Below are 22,843 nucleotides of genomic sequence, written 5' to 3'. Positions count from 1 at the left end.
GTTCTTATATGTGAAAATGATGTAATATTATATAAGATATATGTTGAGATATTGCATATAAACTACAAAGTGTACAAATTCTAACTGCACAACTTAATAAATATTTATACATATGTAGTATAGAAAAATATTATTTAAGATAGACTTGTAATTAATTAAAGATGTACATTGAGAAACTAGGGAATCCACTAAAAAATTAAGTGTAAATAGTAAGCCAACAGTACAGCTAAAACAGATCAAATAGTCCAAAAGTAGGTAGAAAACAGAAGCAAAGAACATATTAAACAAATAGAAAACAGAAAACAACTAGCAAAGTGGCACATTTTAATCCAACCACATCAAAAACAACACAAAATGTAAATGATCTAAACACACCAATTATAAGACAGACATTGCTGGATTAGATAAAAATGCAAAATCCAATATGCAATTTATAGGAAGCCCACTAGAAATATAAAGACATAAATAAATTACAGATAAAAAGATGGTGAAAAACCATATAAACAGTAATCAAACGGGGAGTTAACTATAGTAACATCAGACAAAAGACTTCAGAGTAAGAAGATAAAAAGGGACATTATATAACGATAAAGAGGTCAATTCACCAAGAAGAAAATTCTAAAAGTGTATCTCCTCCAACAGGATAGCTTCAAAATACATGAAGCAAAAACTGATAGATCTGAAAGGAAAAACAGATAAATCCACAATTATAGCTGGAAATGTCAAGACACTTCTCTGTCGTCAGTAGAACACGTTAACATAAAATCAGCCAGGATCTAGAACACCTGAAAATGGAAGGCCCCAACATAGTTCTTGACTAAAATTATGTGAATTCTGAGGGGAAAAAAAAAGGGCCACCAACAATAGGGCTTACCTCCATAAAGGATGTAGCTCAGGAGTAGGAGACAGACTTACAACAGGTAAAAACTGCTTTGGCTCCTCTTTGTTTCACTACAGAATAACCTTATTATCTACTGAGTGTTGGTACAGAGCATAGTTAGAAACCCTTCCTCAGTTGCTGCCTGAGAGGTTTAGGATCAATTCCAACCTTCTTAGCAGGGCCTTATCACTAGACCCCCTGCTGCAGACAGTCCCTCCCATCGTCCAGTCACACTGAATCATTTGCAGTTTACAGAAACCAAAGGAGTCCAGGGCTTCCAGAGCTCATCAGACGAACGCCTTGGCTCATGTCCCTTTTGTCTCTAACATACACCTTTGTCTCTGACACCGTTCTCCCACCTTCTTCCTCAGCATTCTGGCTGACACCTTTCTCCACACATTTTCTTGTGTCCCTGAGTGTGTATGTCTCAGTCTCCCTTTCTCTAAAAGTCTCTAAAATCATTGTTAAAGACAAATTCCATTAAACAATTCCACGCACCCGTTCTTGTCTTGAGAAACTAGTGTTAAACCCCACTTGTAAGGACACAGACACAGTTTTCTGATAGCTTTTATCCTATTTTCCAAGTTCAAATAATGAGTTCAAATTTCCAAGGCAAATAATAAAGGAATTCACCAGACCACTAAAATATCATGAAAATTTAACCATGAAAATAACATATGCAATTTTCTGGGGGAAAAAAGTGGCTCTTTCACAGTTCAATTATGAAGAATATTTTATAAGCTAGATTTGAAAACTTTTATAATTGATGACTATGCCGAAAAATATGCTGCCGAAAAAGATAAAATCTTAAATGCGGTGACAACACAGAGGACCTTTTTTTAATTCTTTGAGTTTTACAAAACTTCACGATGAAAATGCATTGCTTTTTTTTAATACTTAAATTATATGTGTATATATTTATTATTTATGTATATTTACTTATTGTACTTCTACCAAATAATGAAAATTATGTGACTGTTTACATTTAAGTTCTCACCTATCATACCAGGAAACTCAAGATCAAACTCAGTTCCCAATCACAATGAACAGATATCTTCACTTTTCAACAATACTTGATATCTAGTCTTTTCCATGGCTTTGGTTTCCTATTTTTACTTGCTCATTGCCAGCATCATTAATTATAAACCACCACAATTACTCTTTAGAAAGAGATATAATAAATATATAATTTATCTAATAAATTTTAGTGTTACATAATTGTTAATTACGTGTGAGCCATTCTCTTCATTACTATTGTAACCACATTGTACTCAAGTAACTAAAACTCTTTACAACTCACAAAGATCCAAGAAAGTTAACGAAGAGCAGAGCAATTTTATTCACCTGTGAGGAAATAAGCAACCTCACACTTTCACAAGCCACTTCATCATAAATGGTCAGGTACAAAGAAGAAAATGAAGTCTCCCCAGTCAGACCTATTCCAAGTGTCTGTCTTGTTGAATTAATCTCTGCAACAAAAAGTGAGAGGCAACTTATCAAAACATGAACCTGGTAAGCAGCAAGACGCTATTTCCTTTTGTAAAATCTAATTTTGACATGCCCAGCAGGGGTAGCACTCAATTACTGAGAAGTTCCATCACACCCACAGTGGGGTGTAACTGAACAACTGTTTTGAGAACTAGCCTGGTCACTTCAAATCATGCATGTCTAGACATGCATGCTCCCTCTGTCCCAGGTCCCATGAGCACCACTTCAGTCACTTTTATAGAAAAGTATCCACACATCCTGGAGACTACAACAGGAAGCAGAGGACACAGGTCAGGAAATTTCCTGTACCAAGAAATGCCAGGGAGATCAGCCATATAACTGGTATTTACTTTTAGGCGGTAATAAAAATACCTTCACAGACAGGGATAGGACAACATCAGGCTTGTGGTTTCCCACATATTTGTCACGAAAGAAAAATCAAATATAAAGAACTTTAAATGATAATCTGAGACCAAAGTTGGCAAGCAAAAGCCACCAGCACACAGCAGGACCTCAGCAACGCAAGCAGCCTGGGTCGTTTACTCATGGGCCTCCCAGCAAGAAAAGAAAAGAGAGTTGAAAATGATTTCAGGAAGTACTCACAGGCTTTCAAAAGTCTGTTCCTCCCAGATCTTCAAAATCAGGCCATCAGCCCTGGGTGATAAGCACCAGATGGCTGAACTTTCTGTCACTGGGCACTAGATTTGTTGGCAGTACTTTTTTTTTTTTTTTTTTTTTCCCCCATCAAGGGTAGAGATTGAATTCTTTTTACCAAGCACAGTCCAGTGCTCAAAGAGGTATTCAAAAACAAATGTTAAATTAAATATTGATTCCTGCTTATCACTGCCTATAACACAAGTGGTGCCCAGTTTGCTCAGTGAGGAATTCTCTGAATGCTTCACAAATATCGCCTTCCATTTAACATGAGATGATTGAACAAGATGACGGGATGTGAAGACACTTAAGAAGAGACACCGTCCTCCCTCCAACAGGCGCCTCTCCGCACCCCACCCCCCGAGACCCGACCCCCGCGGCCCCAAAGAACTCGGCTCAGACGCTCACACGCTCAGTCTTGCCCCGTGAGCCTTGCTCAATTTGAGTCTCTCCCACGCAGCACAGGTTCTTTCTCAGCATGAGACTCACATGCGCTCTCTCTCGTGTTCGCAGGGCCACACTCGAGGCCACTCTGACCGCGGTCTCTCTTACACTCATGGCCTCTCACCATCTCCTCTCTCAGTCTCTTGCACACTCATGGGAGTCTCTCTCACACACAGCGTCACCTTCACACTCTGCGTCTCGCACACTCAGAGTCACCCTAAGATCAACTCTCTTTCTCTCTCTCTCACACACACATACACACGGCGTCTTCCTCACACGCTCAGTCTTACACTTCTGCAATTCCCTCACGCTCAAGGTCCCGCTCACACGCACGGCTTTCCCCTCAGGAGGGAGCGCGCTCACGCGCACCGTCTCTCACGTGCCCGCGGCCTGCCTGGCCCACGCGGGGTTCCCGGGACTGCATCCCGCACGCGGCGCCGGCGCGGCCCGGGCCTGGCTCTCCGGGCCCCGCTCCCCTAGCCCGGCCCTCCAGCCCCCGGCCGCGCTCTTCCAGCCCCGCGCCCCCGGCGCGCCTGCCCGCGGCCCGTTACCTCGCGGTAGCCTGGCACCTCCAGGATGCTCGGTCGTGCTGCCGCCGCCCCCACCGCGACCGCTCAGGCCCCGCCCCCGCCACGTCACCCGCAGCCGGATCGCGACAGCGCGCGCCGCGTCGGGACAGAGCGCCCGGCTCCGCGCTGGGCTCACGGGCGGCGGCGCTTCCGGCCAGCAGGAGGCCGCGGCTGCTTCAGGGATTCAGCGGGCCGCGCTCGGGCGTCCGTCCGTGCGGTCCCGGCTCCTGTGACCTGGGCCCAGCCACGCTCGCCGACTGGATGGCCGCTCCTCGACTCTGGAGACTCCCTGGGCCTCTGAGAGGACGCTTCCGCGGGGGAACTCTAAGTGACCCCACACGCGTTTCCTCTGTGGTTCTTGGCCCGGGCCACACTCCCTGGGGTGGGGGTGGGGGTGGGGGGCGGGACCCCATACAGCTCACACGAGAAACTCTGAAGAGCCTCCATACTTTGTTCGCCGCCAACACTGCTACTAGAGACCCTGGGGAGACACAGACCCAGGACGCGACCTCCGACTACTGCGGATCCTTTATAGTCCCCACAGACACATGGACATCGCCGGGCTTCCAAAGTAAACCCCAGGCTTCCCTGGGGCCCAGGTGTGAGGATCGTTTTCAGTCTTCATCCTGCCTGATTCCTCTTGGAACTGCATCCTCCTTTCTTCTTCCTCTCTCTGGTTCCTCCTCCTCTGTCTTCTTCTAGGGATCCTTTTCCTCTGGTAGCTCCGGGGCTGTGTTTAGGGCCTCCTGTTCTCACGGAAAGCTGAGGTTAATCCCTAGCTTCCACACCTCAGGCCATGATTCTCTTCTAGGCCATGGAGGCATTTCCCCCAGACACGTGTTCACAACTGTGCATATTGACTACACAAATAACCTCCCCACCAGGCAGTGACCCTGCAGAAGATGACCCCCCCGTGGCTCCTAGGTCCTGCATCTCATGGTTGTCTTCTCCCCAGCCAGAACAGCCTCCCAATTCCTATCTTTCTGTCTCTAATCCATTCCCCACAGAATAAGATGTGCTCCTAAAATAGATATTGGAATGATTTCATATCTAAACGCCTAAAAGCCCTTCCATCTCCTCCCTATAGACCTGAAATAATGATCCTTGAAAAGCTTTCACTGGTGCTGCCCTCCTTGTGCTCTCTGCTTGGAATATTTTCCCTAAGTGTAAATGAAAGTACAGGCATAACGTGTCTTATTGCTCTTGGCTTTATTGTGATATGCAGATATTTCATCTTTTACAACTAGAAGGTTTGTGGCAACCCGATTTTGTCAGTTGATGGTTAGCAGTCTTTGGCAAAGTATTTTTAACGTAAGGTATGTACAGTTTTTTAGACATAATGATACTGCACACGTAATAGGCTATAGTGTAAACAGCTTTTAGATGCACCAGAAAAAAAATTCATGACTCATTTTACTGCGATACTCACTTTATTGTAGTTGTCTGGAAATGAACTCGCAGTATGTCTGAGGTATGTCTGCTTGTATATATTTGGAATCATTAGAGTCTGACCCTTTGCCCCCTGGATCAGTCCCTCCTACCTCTCTGGCTTGGAGAGGAAGAGCTCTGGATACTTGTGTCACTCAACGGCAGCCAGTCCACTTGTCCTTGTATCAGCAACATACATGGCCTGCAAACTCCCAGAACCTCCGGCTTCACTTTCTCACACCCTGCCAGCATCCTGCCACCTGAAAGCTATTATGAATCAAGTGCTGAATCAGATGTTCTCTAACACCATCAGTGTTCCTCAGGACCACATGGAAGGTACATTTATTCATCCCCACTCTTCAAATGAACAAACTGAGGCTCAGGGAGTCAGACTACTTAGCTGGAGCTGGTAAAACTCAGATTTGAACCCCTGTCTGCCAGTCCTGAAGCATGCTCTGACTCCATATCCTTTCTCTGCAGCTGTGAAACTGAGGGTAGAAGTGGGGTTGAAATAGGTCAGGGGTGAAGGTGGCTATAAGGCAGTGAATATCAGATAAGATGTCAGGGCATAGCTAACAGGCTGGGCAGCACCTCGGGGTAAGGGCTTACTCCCTTTCATATTGTCATCATTTCTCTAAGGCCAGAGATGCAGCTGGATTTCCAGACATCCAGCGGTATTTCTATTTCTAGATATACATCCAATGTACTTCTAGACATCCTAACCCTCAGCGCAACACATTTTTCCAGGTTGGCCAGTAACTGGTGTAGTGAGAGGGTTCAGATCGCCCTCTACTGGCCCAGGATGTATTGATGCCTAAAACCTAGGCTAGCCAGGCTCCTATTGAAGGAGGCAGGAATTGGGGCTCCCACCACCCACACTGGCCCTCAGCTCTGCCCAACAGAATTCAGGCCTGAATCCCATCCCTATGCATGTTTTCCTGTCTCAGACGCTCTGTTTCTCTGTCCTTATCCATCTTTGTTTGCTCCCCAGTCTCTCAGTCCCTGTCTCTGCCCATCTTGGTCTCTCCCCCTTCCTCAGTCTTACCCTGTCCCCAAAGATGGACAGATGGTGGGCAGATGAGCTTATGAAGCTAAGTAGAAGGGTGGCATCCTAAAAAATTTCAAAGAATGCTGAGACCTGTAAGTTGAGGGAGGGTAGAGGCTGGGAAGGGGAGTCCAGCCAGGGTGACCGACAGAATTGCCCTTGGCTGCCAGCTCTCAGGTGACATTTGGGGTCTGTTGACCAGATAGGCGAAGGGAGAGGACAAGAACTTCACTCCAACAGGAATGTTTCAGGTTCTGGTTCTCAGTCCCAGGACGGGAACTAGATTCCTGGAGAGAGGGCAGGAGGATAAAGCCCAAAAAGAGCCCAGGAGCCACGCTTTGGTGCTGAAAGACCCCATCAAGTCCCCACGAAAGGTCAGGGTCTAACCCCCTGATTACCTGCCTCTCTAGCCCCCTCACCTTCCACTACCTCCCTCCTCTCGTGCTCAGAGCAGAGGCTAGGCCAGGGCATTTTACAGCATCCAGAATACTTTTATTGCCAGAATTGAGGTACAGCCTGCTTAAGAGTCCCATACAGGGCCCCCCACTCAGGAACAAAGGGGAAAACTGATGCTGGGTATGAATGCGACAGAGAAAATCCCACTTCTCAGAAACCTTGGAGGAGCGAAGCACAGTCCAGCCTGACTGTGGCTTTAGGGCCCCACCCTAGAGGCCAGACCCAAGTCTTGGGTGTCGCCCACTTGGAGACCACCAAGGCAGATCCTGATCCTCCTTCCCTCCTGTCACAGGGAGAGTCATGCAGCGCCTCTGGAGCAGGAAGAAAACCCCCAGGGGACCCTCAAGGCACCTGGCTCTCTCAGGGGCGCACTCGAGTTTCTGGGCTCGTCCCTGCTCACTAAACACCACTGAGCTACCTGCTGGAGATAAGTGCTGGGCAGAGTGGGCAAGAGTCCCACCTCCTCTCAGTCCTGTGCCAGCCTACCTGGGTGCTACAGAGACCCTAGGGCAGGGCAGCTAGCTATGTGGCAGGTTAGCAAGAGGGCAGCTCTGCGCAGCTCTGACTGGCCTTGGCTGCTTCCTTGAGTTCTGTTTCTTCATGAGTACCTAAAGGGCGAAGCACCAGGCCCGCTCTCATCCTTGACCCACAGCCCCAGGGTGAAGGGAGATAGCATCAATACTGTGTGCACAGCCCAACCATGGAGATCAGGGCTCCTGGGACCCAGTCCCTAGCCCTGAGCTAGGCTGTTCTTAGAGGTAAGAGAGGTAGGAGTGAATGCCCCAGGCCCTGGGAACACATGGAGAAGACAACAACCCACCCCTGCCTGCAGGGGGAACTAGGCTGCTCCCAGAAAGCCACAGTTGGACTGAGTGAGCAGTTAGGCCACAGGGAATCCAGCAGCTCCAGCCACTCATGGCCAGTAGCAGGCCGACGTGTGGCCAGTGTGTGAGAAGGTGCACCCTTGAGACCGGGAGCCTGTCCTAGGGACCACAGGCCAGTAAGATCCCTCATCAGAAGGCTGAGGAGCCAGGGCCTGGTGGATGAGTGTGAAAAGGCCACGGGGGTAGGAAGAACACATGGTCCCAGCACTGGCGAGTGGGGCCAGGTGCCAGTCAATCCCCCTATGGAGCTATCCTGAGGTCACAATTCCACCAGCAGTAGCACTCTTGCCATCAAGGGTCCCTCAAGTAAGTCCAGACTATGTCTTCCTCAATTCCAGAGAGGAAGGATAAAAAAACACCATTTCCCCATTTCACAACTCAAGATCTAGGAGTTTAGATGATCAGTCACAAACCGCTAAACTTGTGAGCCATGGTACAAGCAGCCAGAAGAAGCAGCGGCGGCTGGGTCACCCCATGGCCCTGCCCGCCACGGGCATCAGGGCCCGAGAAGCACATGTTTCAGGTAGGCCAGGGTAGTGGTGTTGGCCAGCATAGCGATGTGCTCATTGCCTGGCAGCACCTGCAGTGACACTTCTTGCTTCTGGACGCCGCGCCAGGTCTGGCAGTGCAGGGCACTCTGCAAGTTCACAGTGCCGTCACCACTGCCATAGTGGATTTTCGGGTCACGGTCTGGGAAGCTCTCATAGTCGAAGGACTCTGGCGTGGGGACGCCCGTGCCGTAGAGGCAGTGCAGCCGCACGCCTGGCGGCACTGTGGCCTCAACCAGCCCCTCCGTGTCCTGCCGCATGAACCAGCCGTCTTCGAAGCCGATGTCCTGGAAGAACTGGTGGTAGTCCTGCAGCGTGTAGTTGGCCTTAGGTGTGCGCACGAAGACCTTCTGTGGTGACCAGGTATAGTTGTAGGGCAGCAGCCAAGTGGTGGAGACGGCAGACCGCTGCTGTGCCCGGATCTTCAGGGACCCAATGACCGGGATCCGGTTGTTGTCTCCTGTGGGGTTAGGTCAGTCTGTGCTCAGGAATGCCAACTAGCTGGGCAGCGTGCTCACCGCAGGCCCCCTGCCAGCGCCCAGCCAGCACTCCACCATTGCTACACTGTGAACGTCATGACAACTCCCCTATTTCCCTGTATTTTTGCTCCACCTGGGAAGCACATGACCAAGATTTGTTCCTTTCCTTTTGCATTTTGTCACTAGGGGTTCAGGAGGACACATCCATGGGGTGATTTGTGGTTAAAAACAATACCCTCCTCAGAGTACTTATCACTGGGCCAGTGGGCACTGACCCTGTCGAAGGTGAGTCAGCAGGGTGGCAGCCCAGAGACACATTCTTCTCAATCTTTTATTACATTGAGCTTTGTAAACCTTTTTCCCTTCCTACGCTCAGACCTGCAGCCAAGTCAGCCCTGGTCTCATCTCACCCACCTACCTGGCACCTGGGCACCCGTACCTGCAGGAGACAGGGCAGGAGGGGAGGCCGTGGACAGAGAAATGCCAATAACACAAACACCACAGGCCAGTGAGATCTCCAGAAGATAAGCAGGAACTTGGAAACATGGACCCCATGTCCTACTCAGAATCCAGAGCCACCCATCACCCCAACTCTGACTGCAGACCTTCAGCTCTGCCTGACGGGGCCTGGCTCCAGAACCCCTCAGGAAAGGGAATCCCTAGCTGGGGGTCCATGACTGCCACCCTTCCTGCCCCATCCCCACTCCCAGACTGCCACAGCCTGACAGCAGTTTCCCAGAGTCTGAAGCAAAGCTCTAAGGGGGCTCACGGGGAATCTCTGAAAGGGCCAGCTCTGAATTTCCCCATAGCAACCTGTCTCAAACTCAGAGAGTGCCCACACCTCAGAGGGTGTCCTTTCAGGGCCAGGCTGGACAGAGTAGACAGTGTGATGAGTCCTCACTATAACTGGATCCGCTGTCCAACTAATTCAGGGTCACTCCAGACAGCAGCCTGATCACAGTGATCACGTGACCAATAGGCAAGTCAGGCAGTGCTGGTCACTTGAGGAAGAAACCTCATCAGATGCTTGGCCTGGCCCTGGCTCACAGCTCCCACAGTGAGGGGCCATAGAGCGCATGTCCAGTCCTAGCAGAGGGAGGAAAGCCCACTGGCTCCAGCTGGCAGGTTCTAACAGTTGTGAAAAGGCAGGTAGATTGGAAAGGAACAGGGAAGGAGGTGGTTTTCCCAACTGCCAACAAGTGGGCCCGGATAAACCTGCACCTGCTTCCTCTTTGTGTTGCCCACAGAGGCTGCCCACAGCTGCAGAGGGAGGTGTAACTCATAAACAGGAAGCTGAAGCCCAGCCTTTCTTCTCTGGGGTGAAAGTGGGGATGAAGAAATGAGGAGGGGGGTCAAAGAGAGGGAGAAGTCTCCTGCAGAGAACTTTTTTAAAAAAATTTTTTATTGTTTGGCAGTGACATCTTAGTTTCCTGACCAGGGATTGAACCTGCACCCCCTGCAGTGGAAGTGCAGAGTCTTAACCACTGGACCATCAGGGAAGTCACTCTTCCAGAAAATTCTGGATCAAACCAAGTTAGACCAGCCAGGCCCACACAGTGTGTGTGTGTGTACACGTGTGCCCTGATGACCAACAGTTACGCCACTCTGCCCACATGCTGCAAGCAACTTACACAGATAACAAGGGTCGTCAACTAAAGAAGTGAATTTAGTAGTGTTATATTCTCTTTCAGAAAGAGATGTCTGGAAAAGAATACCACTCTGGAGAGGGAAGGCTCTAAGACCCAAGAGAAGAGACATGAGGGTGGCCCAGGAGGACACAAGAGAGGGAAAGAGACTATGTCACCCCCAGCACCAGCCCTCCTGACGCTGGGCCAGGTGGGATCTTACCTGACGCCAGGACACGCAGGGTCTTGGCCACGCCCCCCCAGGGCGGACCCAGTGCCACAAAGGCACGGATGTACTTGTCCTTCCAGTCCTGTGGCTGCCGCTGCAGAAAGTAGAGCGTGTACATGTTGCCCATACTGTGGGCCACCAGCACCACAGGGCCCCCGTACAGATGGTACATCTCCTCGATCATCTTGCGGAGGGCCAGGAAGTAGGGCCCGTTTTCATCTGCAGGCCAAAGCCAGGCAGGGGTCAGGCAGGAAGGGTCCTTGGGCCTGAACCACGAACCATGTCTCAGGCCAGACCCAGGACTACACGGGTGGGGAGAGTGTGAAAATTCCAAGGGGAGGGGTATGGTTTCCCCTCAATTTCCACAAAGGGAGCAGAGGAGCTCCTTTCCCCCTCCTCTGCCTCATTTGCTCTTCCCAGGGCTCAGAGGCCCAGAAATCCTGGGCTGAGGGTGGGGGAAAGGCAGGACAGGGTGACCAGAGATGGGAGCAGTGACAGCTGGGCTGGATGCCAGAGACTCGGGCGTAGGGGAAGGCCCAGGGCCTGTGGTGGCTGTGATTTCCTCCTTCCTACCTCCCATGGCCTCCGGGAGGAAACCAGAGCAGCCACTTACTTGGAGCTCGGCGCCAGTCGTAGGGGGCCCCCCGGACATCCTTGCCTCGTTCGTAGCCCCAGCCCACAAGGCTCTCCACCATGGTATGGAAATAGGAACCTGTAGACAGAAATGCTTACGTTTAGACAGAGTACTGTCACTGTCAGCCAGCCACACCATGCCTACGAAAGAGACGGTGACATCTACAGCCAGGAGATCCCCAAGGGAGCACTCTACAGGTCTGTGCCCACATGGATCAGAGATGGTTCACAAGCCACCCCTTCAAACCAGCAGGGTTCCTCCCACTCTAGGAATCCCTCAGAACCTCCATCCCCATTCCCTAGGGGTCATGAGGAAGGGCTACATACCCACGCTGCTTTTGCTGGGGTCCAGGAACTCCAGTGAGAAGGTGTCCCCAAAGCCAGGGACACGCACATCCACACCATCGGGAAACTGGGTGGTGCGGGACATTTGGTTGTAGACCAGCCTGCCGGGAAGGGATACTGAGCCAGTGACCCAGAGGCAACACCAAAGTTGACATGTCCTAATACTGTCCCGGGCCCTGAGCCATATTCCCTTCCCATCCTCAGGTCTGGTCAGATGTATAGAGACCAGAAAGTAACAAAGCAAGTTTGTAAAGCATAGATCCAAGTTGTTGTTGTTTAGTTGCTAAATCATGTCTGACTCTTTTGCAACCCCATAGACTGTAGCCCGCCATACTCCTCTGTCCATGGAATTTTTCAGGCAAGGATACTGGAGTGGGTTGCCATTTCCTTCTCCAGGGGAACTTCTTGACGCAGGGGTTGAACCTGCGTCTCCTGCATTGGCAGGCAGATTCACTGAGCCACCAGGGAAGCCCACAGATCTGAGTAAGCACATCTAAATGAGGACCCCATCAAGGCTCACTCCAGAGACTGGCTCCAGAACCCATTGGGCAATATTCCCTTCTCCTCAGTGTCACCCACGTGAGAATGCACGTTTTAGATCTTGTGGGGAGAGGGACCTGGCTGCCAGGCCTGGCTCTGCCATGAACATCACACTTCACCCCAAAACGCAAGCAGCCTAACTTTGCAGGCTCACACCACTTTGTCTCCATGGATTCAGTTCCCGCCATCCACCCTAACATGACCCAGGGCAAAGCATATGATGAATTCAACACATAAAGAAACCAGACAGAGAAACCCTGAGCACCAGTGGCTGCCATGTGAGCTGGTGGGCAAGGCCTGGAGAAATGATGGGGCCAGGGTGGTAGGAGACAGGAGGAGAGCCTTGTGCCAGGTCAGGACCTCTGCTCTAGCCTCCCCTAATAAGGAAGCAAAGGTGCCTGAGGAAACACAGGCTAGACCTGCAGTCCCCAGGGGTCCTGAGTCCCACCCACCCTTAGGGATCAGCCACAGAAAGCTGATAAGTACCCAACACTGGCCCAAATAAAAGTCCTGGGACCCACTCTCTCCAGGGCGAACTGGAGATCATCTCAATGGCCACTCAATAAAGTTCTAGAAGGCCAAAGCACTCTGGTCTGGATTCAAGTCCCAGCAGGTCAGAGGCCCAATGAAGGTAGACAAGCCCCTCTCCGGGTCAGTCTGCCCCTCCAGCTGGCATTACCTGAGACCATTACGTCTCTACCACAAAAATAGAAATGCAGATCAACATCCCAGAAATAGCCGTGATCACACAAGGAGGAGGAAAGAGTCAAGAAAGCTGGTGAAATAAACAACAGGGAAAGGCAGGGCACCCAGAGAACTGGCTGGAACCAGGTAGTGTGCCTTCAAGGAAAACATTTTCACTTGTAAGACTCCATTCAGTTCAAATAGTTACTGAACACCAATTATGTTTCAGGTTCTACAGCTTTAAAGATAAAAGAGACACAGTCGCTGCCTTCAGGGAACTCAATGTGCTCAGAGTATGCTCAGGAGCCCTGAGCTCAGACACATACAACTCTGGGTTGAATTTCAGTTTGCCATTTATTAGCTGAGTGACCCCCAAACAATTTTGTAACCCTTTTGAGCTTCCAGATCTCCTCATCTGTAACACAAGTTACAGCACTATTTCACAGGGTTGCTGTAAGACTCAATGAAAAAAAGTGGGGGAGGTGTTCCCTGGTGGTCTAGCTGCTAGAACTTAGCGCTTTTACAGCTGGGGTCTGCGTTCAATCCATGGTTGGGGAATGAGATCGCGCAAGCTGCACAATGCGGCCAAAAAAAAAAAAAGAAGAAAATACGTAAAATATATAGTGTCTATGTTCAATAATGAGTAATTCTTAACAGTGACTATCTTATAATGGGAGAAACATCCTAGAAAACAATGTTTGGCAGGCCAGGAGTACAAGTTAGAAGAGGCAGAAAGAGAGATTAAGAGCTCTGAGGGGTGGCAGGGAGACTTCACATAGGAATCAGTCTGGGGGAGAGGGACGGTGGAGATTTGTTTGTTTGACTGCACCACGTGGCATGTGAAATCTAGTTCTCTGACCACAGATCGAACCTGAGCCCCCTGCACTGGAAATGCAGAGTCTTAACTACTGGACCACCAGGAAAAGTCCCAGGCTTGGGTTTTAAACAGTGAATGGGAGAAAGTTGATCAGGCAAATGGTGGAGAGAGATTCTAGAGTGAAAGAGCAAGTGGAAAGGAATCCCAGGAAAAACAAGAAGCTGGAGAAGCAGGCGTGACCAAGGCAGAGGCAAGGGAAGGGGTGGGGGGTGGGGGCGAAGTGAGGCTGTGAATAGGAACTGGAGCCTAGAAACCACAAACAGGGCAAGAAGCACTGGAGGAGGAGAGGGGAGAAAGTTCCGGCTGGGAGGGTGCAGAGGTAGTGCAGACCAGATAGGGGAAGGGAGAAAGGTCAGTGACCTCCAGGTCCCTTGAGGCACAGATAAGACAGAAACAGGCCCTGGAGGCATCTCTGGACTAGGTCAGGAAGCAGCACCCTGTTGTGCCCCAGCCCTCACCTGATATTGTCGATCCAGCAGTCAATGATGACAGGCAGCAGCAGCTCCAGGTTCAGCCACAGTGTGAAGTAGCTATCCGTCCTCTTGGAGCAGAGGTAGTGCACAACGGACGGCTTGTCCAGCTTTGCCTCCAGCTGGTTGCCCAAATCACCGGGCACTGAAGGGGGACACAGAGCATGAATGAGGCCCTGGGCCTGGCCGGATACCCACAGGCCTTCTCCCCACAGCTGTCCCAGGCTGCAGAGCAGGTGACAGCAGGGCCCTGTGGGGCTCCTGGACACAAAAGCCTTTCTGTGTCCACCATTTCTTTGATTATGGGAAACAGGCCTCTTTCAGCCTCATGACTTCCCCTGAGTTCCAAGGGGCAGATTCAAGTAGTGGTTAATTAGCAAAGGGAGGGGATGGGAGACCTGGGAGGAAAAGTTAGTCAGAAAACAACAGTGCAGCCTTGGGGCAAGGTCCTATTGTTCTCCATGAAGGCATACACACAGTATATCTTTGAGCTATTTTCAGATATCAAAACCCCCTCCAGGTAGAAGTTAACACGGTCTGGATGGTACACTGGAAGTGACAAGCATATTCAAGGGGTTAGATCTGACAGAGTGCCTGCAGAACTGTGGATAGAGGTTCATGAAATTGTACAGGAGGCAGTGATCAAGACCATCTCCAGGAAAAAGAAATGCAAAAAGGTCAAATGGTTGTCTGAGGAGGCCTTACAACTAGCTGAGAAAGGAAAAGACATGAAAGGCAAAGGAGAAAAGGAAAGATGAATGCAGAGTTCCAAAGAATAGCAAGGAGAGAGCCTTCCTCAGCGATCAATGCAAAGAAATAGAGGAAAATAATAGAATGGGAAAGACTAGAAGCACAAGCTGGAATCAAGATTACTGGGAGAAATATCAATAACCTCAGATACGCAGATGACACCACCCTTATGGCAGAAAGTGAAGAAGAACTAAAGAGCCTCTTGATGAAAGTGAAAGAGGAAAGTGAAAAGCTGGCTTAAAACTCAACATTCAAAAAACGAAGATCATGGCATCCGGTCCCATCACCTCATGGCAGATAGATGGGGAAACAATGGAAACAGTGACAGACTTTCTTTTCTTGGGCTCCAAAATCACTGCAGATGGTGACTGCAGCCATGAAATTAAAAGACACTTAAAAAAAATAAATAAATAAAATAAAAAAAATAAAAGACACTTGCTCCTTGGAAGAAAAGCTAGGACCAACCTAGACAGCATATTACAAAGCAGAGACATTACTATGCCAACAAAGGTCCATCCAGTCTTTCTGAAGAACCGACAAGACGATGGAAGTGGAACAGAAGAGGAAGCGGACGTTCTGCAAGTTCACCTACTGCGGCAGCGGACCTCAACCAGCTGCTGGACATGGCCTATGAGCAGCTGATGCAGCTATACAATGTGCGCCAGCGGCGGCAGCTGAACTGTAGCCTGCGGAGGAAGCAGCACTGCTGCTGAAGCGGCTGCTCAAAGCCAAGAAGGATGTGCCGCCCATGGAGAAACTCGAGGTGGTGAAGACACATCTGCGACATGATCATCCTGCCCGAGATGGTGGGTGTCTACAACCGCAAGACCTTCAACCAGGTGGAAATCAAGGCTGAGATGATCGGCCACTACCTAGGAGAGTTTTCCATCACCTACAAGCCCATGAAGCATGGCCAGCCTGGTATCGGGGCTACCCATTCCTCCCGCTTCAACCCCCTCAAGTAACCTGCTGGCCAATAAAGGCAGAGACTTCTCTAAAAAAAAAAAAAAAAAAAAAAAAAAAGATCCGTCTAGTCAAAGCTATAGTTTTTCCAATAGTCGTGTATGGATGTGAGAGTTGGACTATAAAGAAAGCTGAGCACTGAAGAATTGATGCTTTTGAACTGTGGTGTTGGAGAAGACTCTTGAGAGTCCCTTGGACTGCAAGGAGATCCAACCAGTCCATCCTAAAGGAGATCAGTCCTGGGTGTTCACTGGAAGGACTGACACTGAAGCTGAAACTTCAATACTTTGGCCACCTGATGTGAAGAACTGATTCATTGGAAAAGACCCTGATGCTGGGCAAGATTGAAGGCAGGAGGAGAAGGGGATGACAGAGGATGAGATGGTTGGATGGCATCACAGACTCGATGGACATGAGTTTGAGCAAGCTCCAGGAGTTGGTGACAGACAGGGAAGACTGGGGTGCTGCAGTCCATGGGGTCGCTAAGAGTCAGACATGGCTGAGTGACGGAACTGAACTGAACTGAACTGATGCTGTCCACAAGCATGTAGATGCCCCCAAATTGGCTGGAACCAGAAGGTTGATGATCCTCCTTATTTCACCACCAACCCATCAGAAGAATATCTAGAAAAATGTCCACAAGCTGATCACACTGTCTTTGAGCCTTTACTATAAAACTTGTTATCACCTTCTCCAAATTGGGACACACAGTTTTGAGGGCATGAGCCCACTGTGGCCCCTTTGCCTGGCAAAGCAATAAAGCTATTCTTTTCTACTTCACCCAAATTTCTGTCTTTGAGATTTAATTCGGTGTCAGAGTACAGAGGCCGGTTACTGCTTCATAGGCAGGGTCTTATACTCTGAAAGAAGGATCAAGAAACAGGACAGCGCACATGGACACTTAACCAGTTAAAGCTAAATCCAAAGAAGGCACTCTGGGACAGGCTGGTGGAAGGCGGCAATGAACAAAAATGGTTGAGAGAAGCTGGCACCGGCCAGCCTAACTAGGTCCTCAGACCTTACTAAAGGTCAGAGCCCAGCTGCTAAATCCTGCTAAAGATTCCAGAAGGCAACTCATCTGGGGACCCCAGCACCTTGGCACACCTGGACCCTAGGTTGGAAATGGCTCTCCAGAAGCTATATACGGTTCCAGTTACAGCGCCATGGGGATGGGTGTGGCCAGGCTCCACTGATGACTTCTCTCTACCTGTTCAGTCTATATAGAGTCCTGCTTTAATGCTTTGCCAGGCAAAGGGGGCCACAGCGGGCTCATGCCCTCAAAACTGTGTGTCCCAACTTGGAGAGGGTGATAAGAAGTTTTATAGTAAATGTTCAAAGAGAACATGATCAGCTCGTGGACATTCTTCTGATGGGTTGGTGGTGAGATAAGGAGGATCATCAACCTTCTGGTTCCAGCCAGTCTGGGGGTGTCTTGTGGGCAGTATACCGTCCATTAACTATTAACTTCTTGTGACACTCAAACCCACCCACCTCCATTCCTTCACTGTCCCACCTTCAAGGCCTTTCACTATCCCAGTGACCTTTACCTTTACTCCCAGTGACCTTTCAGACCTCACTGCTCCCACATGCCACTCTCTTCATACCTTCCAAACATAGCCCCATGTGGGGTCCGTGATCACTAAGTGGACAACCAGTGTTTGGCTCTCCTGGGCATTCACTGGGCTCCAGCTGTGAACCCAGCCCTGCCGAGGACACGCCCTCCTTGGTGTCCTCAGGGCAGCCATGGGAGGGAGGTATGGCACCGGTTCTCATCTCCCTTCGTGATGCGGTGCAGAAGTGGGGAGCACGACAGCCCCCAGATGACACGCCTGTGGACTAGACAATGCAGTGGCGAAACCTTGGTCACTGTGTCCGCCACAGAGGAAATATCTGAAAGAGGAAGTCACCAGATCTGCTCTGCCTGGATACTCTTTGCCTTGGTCAGGGCATGTGGTCTCTAAAAGGGTCACTTCCTAGAAAGAAGGAAAGAGCCATCCACATGCCTTTCACCTTAAGTAACACAGGAAGAGGTGGAAATGGCTTGCTACAGTTCCATCCCACTGCCCAGGGCCTTGTGTATCCCTCCCCTGGCCTCTACTTCCTCTGCCACCAATTGGAGACCCACCCACGAAGACTGGTCACCCTTGGATGCTGATCCTCTGATGGCCAAGGTCAGGTCCCTGCTTTGTGCCCAGAAACAACTTGTCTGCTGCCCACCATGGGGTTTCCCAGTGAAAGGTTGTTGCTGAACCACAGAAAAGACACCGGGATTCTTGGCCTCCAGAGGAGAAGAATTCAATCTGGGGCCAGAGACGAGGTTTGACCATTCAGAGCTTTTGTGTAATAAAGTTTTATTAAAGTATAAAGGAGATAGAGAAAGTTTCTGACATAGGCATAAGAAGGGGGCAGAAAGAGTACCCCCTTGCTAGTGTTAGCCATGGAGTTATATACTCTCTAATTAGTTATTAAGTGTGTAAGTGTGTAGTCGCTCAGTCATGTCCGGCTCTTTGTGACCCTGTGGACTGTAGCCCACCAGACTCCTCTGTCCATAGGATTCTCCAGGCAAGAATACTGGAGTGGGTTGCCATTTCCTTCTCCAGGATATCTTCCCGACCCAGGGATTGAACCTGGGTCTCCTGCATCGCAGGCAGATGCTTTACCCTCTGAGCCACTAGGGAAGCCCTAATTAGTTATTAGAGAGAATCAAAAGAATGTCTGGAGGTTCTAAAGACCTCACTAGACCTACTCCCATAATTTACACCTTAAGATAACAGGATTAGCCAGAAGGTTTTTTCCAGAAACTGTCCTCAAGCAGGATACATTATTGTTATATAATCCTAAGGAATGTAGAGGGACAAAAAAGTTTGTCCTTTCTTCCCCCTTGAGAATTCCAGACCCCTCTCTCCTTGGGGACCCCTAGACTTCTTATCAACCTGCCTAGGAAGTGACCCTCTCATCAGGACTAACATCAATAGCCTCATTCTCTGAGAAGCTGGGCAGGTTAGGATTCCAGTTGCTCTGTGTTTTTAGGTACACCCTAAGGCTCCTCTGCTGTGATGGAGGATAACTAAGAACTGAATGAATAAATGAGTGCATTTAGCACCAATCCAGGAGAAAAGGTCTAGGACCCAGCTGATCAGAGACCACATACTTTCCAACGCCACACTCTTCATATTCAGTACTCCTTAGGTCCACACAACGCACCTGGCAGGCCCCCAGGATGATGTCCAGGTGGCCCAACCAGTCTTAAGCCCTAACCATCCACTCCTTCCCCCACTCCATTCCAGACAGCCTGCACTGCTCAGCTCCCTCCCTCTAATACATAGTTCCCTCTGCCTGGAACTCTCCTGGCCTCGGCTCCAGCTGCGTACTCCAGGAAACCTTTCCTGACCCCTGACATGATGGATGGATTCTCTGTGTTTGCCTAGCACAGACCTTACCTCTGGGGATCATCCTGCAAACTTACAGAAGGCAAGGCCAAATATGCCCAAACTCCATGGTGAACCTGGGCCCAGCATCCCCCAGGGAGCATGTCCTGGCCCAGAATTCCTGGTGAAGGATCCTTGGGATCACACTGCCTGCCAACCCCAGCTCTTCATGGGAATGATGGCCTGAATGAGGCATCCAAAACCCCCAAGACAGAGATCTCATCCCTGCCATACCCACCACAAGGAAATACTGCTGGCCTCTGTACAGCTCCCCGGGCTAGAAGTGAGGAGGAGATAAGAGTGGGAGGTTGCCTAGCCGCAACACAGCATAGTCCAAGTAGGTCTGACAGGAGTAAGGGTGACATACAACATCTGTTCATAGCCAGGGTCTCAACCCTTCCCTCCACCTGTATGCATCCTCAGATTCCCTTGGGCCTCCTCCCTCAGGCCCAAGGCCACATATTTGATAAGTTAGGGGAAGGCCCTGGTGGCAGGCTAGGAGAGTAATCCTTCCCCAAAAAGCTTACTTTCAGTAATGCCCCCCCACCCCACCCCAAACGTGTCGGGCTGGAAGGGTGGAGGGAGGCAGCCTACTAGCCAAGCCCAAGTCAACGCTGAAACCCCTGGGGGCCAACTTCGAGGCCACTCTACCGCCTACCCTCAGGAGTAGGGTCAAAAAGCCTCAGTCTTTCCAGCTTAAAAATGGGGATAAGGAGAGGCGAAACTTGGAAATGAGACGACCCCGCGGACCGATGCATAAAAGCGCGATAAGCCTCCCACTTACCCCCACATTCTACAGGGAAAGGTGACAAGTTTGACCACACCCGCGCCCGGCATAGCGGGAAGTGGACGGACCGACCCAGGTGACAAGACAGTCATACGCTCCCCCACCTCGTGCTTAGAGGAGATGCAGACAGCCCCGCCTGCACCCCATCCAGCCGGACGCACGAACGAACGGACCCACAACTGGACGCGCGCCTCACCCAGCACCACCGGTGGCCGACTTCCAGCCGGGAGCGCCGGATCTGCGAGCATCAGGAGGAACAGGAGGCCACCCGGGAGCAGGGTGGGACGGTAGAGGCAGAGGCGACCCATGGCAGGGACCGCAGCTCCAGGTCGGAGGAGCGGACTCAGCTCTCGGGTCTCGTGCCTAGGCCCGGCCCGCAGCGACGCTCTTAACCCCGCCGCTCGCTGCCTTCACAGCAGCCGGGCCAATCAGGGCCCGCCTCCTGCAAACGGTCAGCCAATAGGAACTAGCCGCTAGGGTAGTCCTTCCCAGTCGGAGCTCCCGCCCCGCCCCTACCCATCCCTGGCCAACTCCATTAGCCGCGCTGCACGCCGAGCGCATCGATCGATAAAGGCTCAGCCCTGCTTTCGCGCACGCTCTCAGCGGTTCTCACCCAACCCGCCGCTGCTGGGTACCCAGCCCAGCCCTCCGCATCTTAAGTCCACGGTGCGCAGTTCTTATCCCTGATTCCTGGCGCTTCCCTGATCTAGGATGCACCGGGCCAAGTGGGAATTCAGGGTACAAAGCTCAGTAGCTCGCCTCTGCTGAGCTACCCGGGTCAAGCCTGAGGAAGAAGAGGACAAGTGAGCCTCGGGCTGTTCTTGAGCCGGAGGAAACTGACCAAGACCTTTGTTCAACTCCCAAACCGATTCTTGGCACCCTTCCCCGAGAGCACCTGAGTTCAGGCAACACTGACCCAAGGACTCCCCTGCCATCTGCCTGGGGTAGGGCCAGGTCAGCGTGTTTCGCTTCCCAGTTGAGAGTTCAGCCCGCCTGTTTCTGGTTCTGAAGTGTGTAATCACCCTCTCACCCCCATCCCTGGCTGGTTTGTTCGCGGGGTTAAGAGTGGGCTTGAACCTCAACCCTGCACCAGCCCACAGGCGAGTTCCCCTGATGTTCCTCCACCATTGCCACCCCACGCAAACCGGGCATCCAGAAAGGACACAGGTTCTCTGTGCATGGAATCGGGGGTGGGGGGGGGGGGGCGGGGGGCGGGTAGCAAATAGAGTGGGCAAAGGTCTGACAGCCAGTAATATTCTGGGAGCCGGCATTACTTTGTAATAGAGAACCAGCATGTTTGGAGAGGAGCTCTTGGCTCTTCACACATCCCTTTCTTGAGAGCCAGTCAACACCCTGGTCATCCCTGGCTGATTCTGAGATCTCTTCCTGCCCCTGCCTCCCTCCTTCTCTCCCTCCCTTTCTTTCTCTTAGTCAGTGGCTGATAGTTTCTAACCTCCTGGAGTGACCCTCAATGAATCTACTCACCACCTTGGCATGCCCCTCCCATGTGCTTTTAGTGAAACACATTTGTGGTTGGAATATCCTCCTCACTTAAGGTCAAATTATCTTCCACCTCACACCCTGGCCCAGGGACCCCCTTCTAAAACCCTTCCTCCCCTCCATCCCAGACCCCAGGAGAGTGGCTGCTGAGGACTGATCTGATGCAGACCCACTATGGGTGACCATACTAAGCAGGTGTCTAGAGCTATGGGTGGGGACATAGAGCTAAGTGGGGACAGGGTGGAGATCAAGACAGCCTGGCCTGCCTTGGACTCTGATCACAGTCTAAATGCCTTGTCAGCCCAGCAGCCTCAGGTGCCTATGGGCCCCTCAGAGGGTGGCCCTGTCCTTGAGAGGGTTTCCCTGCTGGCCCACTCCCATAGGCCCTGAAGATGATAGAGCCATGACCACTGGAGGAGGGGGTGCCAAGGTCTAGTCAGTAATAAACCAGTGCAGGCACTGTAGAGAGGGGCCAGAGGGTGAGGGTCCCCCATTTTTAACATGATCCCCTGGGCTGCAGACCTCTAGATACCTCCTTGACTTTCAGACGCACAACTACATAGTCACCAAGTTTTCCCAGCTCTACTCTCCCAAAGCCAGATTACCCGCATCTCCCTAGTAGCCTCCTTACTTTTGTCCCAGTTTATACCCTTATTCCTGTGGCATTAAACATTAAATGAGATCACATTGAGACTTCCCTGGCAGCCCGGTAGTTAAGATTCTATGCTTCCACTGCAGGGGGGCACAGCTTCGATCCCTGGTCTTGGAACTAAGAATTCTCAGGGGGAGGTAAGTGACCTTGGAGGCGATGTTAAGGGCTTCTCCTTTCACCTAGGGTGTCCTAGGGTGAAGTCTCCAATGCCAGCAGCTCCTGCCCACTCCGCAACACCAGGTTCCGTCGATGGAATCAGTGCGCCCTCTGGTGGGTACTCAGCGGATATTCGCGGAGCAAATGCATGAAAATAGAAACCCCAGGTAACCCAGTGCGCTAGCTATTCTGGAGGCTTGCTAGAATAGGTAAGAAAGGGTCGCAGCTGGCTGAACTGGGGGCCGCTGGCCGCTGAGGGTGGGAATGGGCCTGGGCTGCCGACTCTGGATCGCCGCGATGGACCCCAAGCAAGCGCTCAGCCTCAAATC

At 50.9% G+C, this 22,843-nt stretch overlaps 2 protein-coding genes, 2 non-coding genes and 1 pseudogene across 11 annotated transcripts in view; 1 reads left to right on the top strand and 4 right to left on the bottom strand.

The window, feature by feature from the left end:
• Positions 1-4,117, bottom strand: part of SLC7A6 (solute carrier family 7 member 6) — a 31,555-nt gene extending 27,438 nt beyond the window's left edge. For 2 of the 7 annotated variants that reach the window (XM_061138802.1, XM_061138807.1), the window contains exons 1-2: positions 3,836-3,920; positions 2,225-2,349 (exon numbers count right to left, since the gene is read on the bottom strand). In XM_061138802.1, coding sequence (XP_060994785.1) covers positions 2,225-2,349; positions 3,836-3,890 — 180 coding nt within the window. In that variant the 5' untranslated portion in view covers positions 3,891-3,920. The other 5 variants (XM_061138803.1, XM_061138808.1, XM_061138806.1 and 2 more) reach the window with 5 other exon arrangements.
• A 1,329-nt stretch (positions 4,118-5,446) lies between these two features.
• Positions 5,447-20,614, bottom strand: PLA2G15 (phospholipase A2 group XV). 2 transcript variants are annotated; one of them, XM_061138793.1, is made up of 6 exons: positions 20,403-20,614; positions 14,267-14,423; positions 11,690-11,808; positions 11,343-11,441; positions 10,724-10,948; positions 5,447-8,856 (listed from the first exon to the last, which is right to left on the bottom strand). In XM_061138793.1, exons 1-6 carry the CDS (start codon positions 20,512-20,514, stop codon positions 8,345-8,347), a joined length of 1,224 nt encoding a protein of 407 aa, XP_060994776.1. In that variant the 5' UTR covers positions 20,515-20,614; the 3' UTR covers positions 5,447-8,344. The 2 variants fall into 2 exon arrangements, with proteins under 2 accessions (XP_060994776.1, XP_060994777.1); XM_061138794.1 differs by having other exon boundaries at positions 8,593-8,856; positions 10,724-10,823.
• Positions 10,302-10,374, bottom strand: TRNAG-UCC (transfer RNA glycine (anticodon UCC)). The gene has a single exon. It is a non-coding gene; the product is annotated as a tRNA-Gly (tRNA).
• Positions 14,482-15,993, top strand: LOC133050657 (small ribosomal subunit protein uS19-like; annotated as a pseudogene).
• On the bottom strand, positions 18,598-18,669 carry TRNAR-GCG (transfer RNA arginine (anticodon GCG)). The gene has a single exon. It is a non-coding gene; the product is annotated as a tRNA-Arg (tRNA).
• Positions 20,615-22,843: the final 2,229 nt, after the last annotated feature.

This window comes from Dama dama, chromosome 4 (genome assembly GCF_033118175.1).
Source record: "Dama dama isolate Ldn47 chromosome 4, ASM3311817v1, whole genome shotgun sequence".
NCBI lineage: Eukaryota > Metazoa > Chordata > Mammalia > Artiodactyla > Cervidae > Dama > Dama dama.
This window is presented reverse-complemented; position numbering and strand designations above follow the sequence as displayed.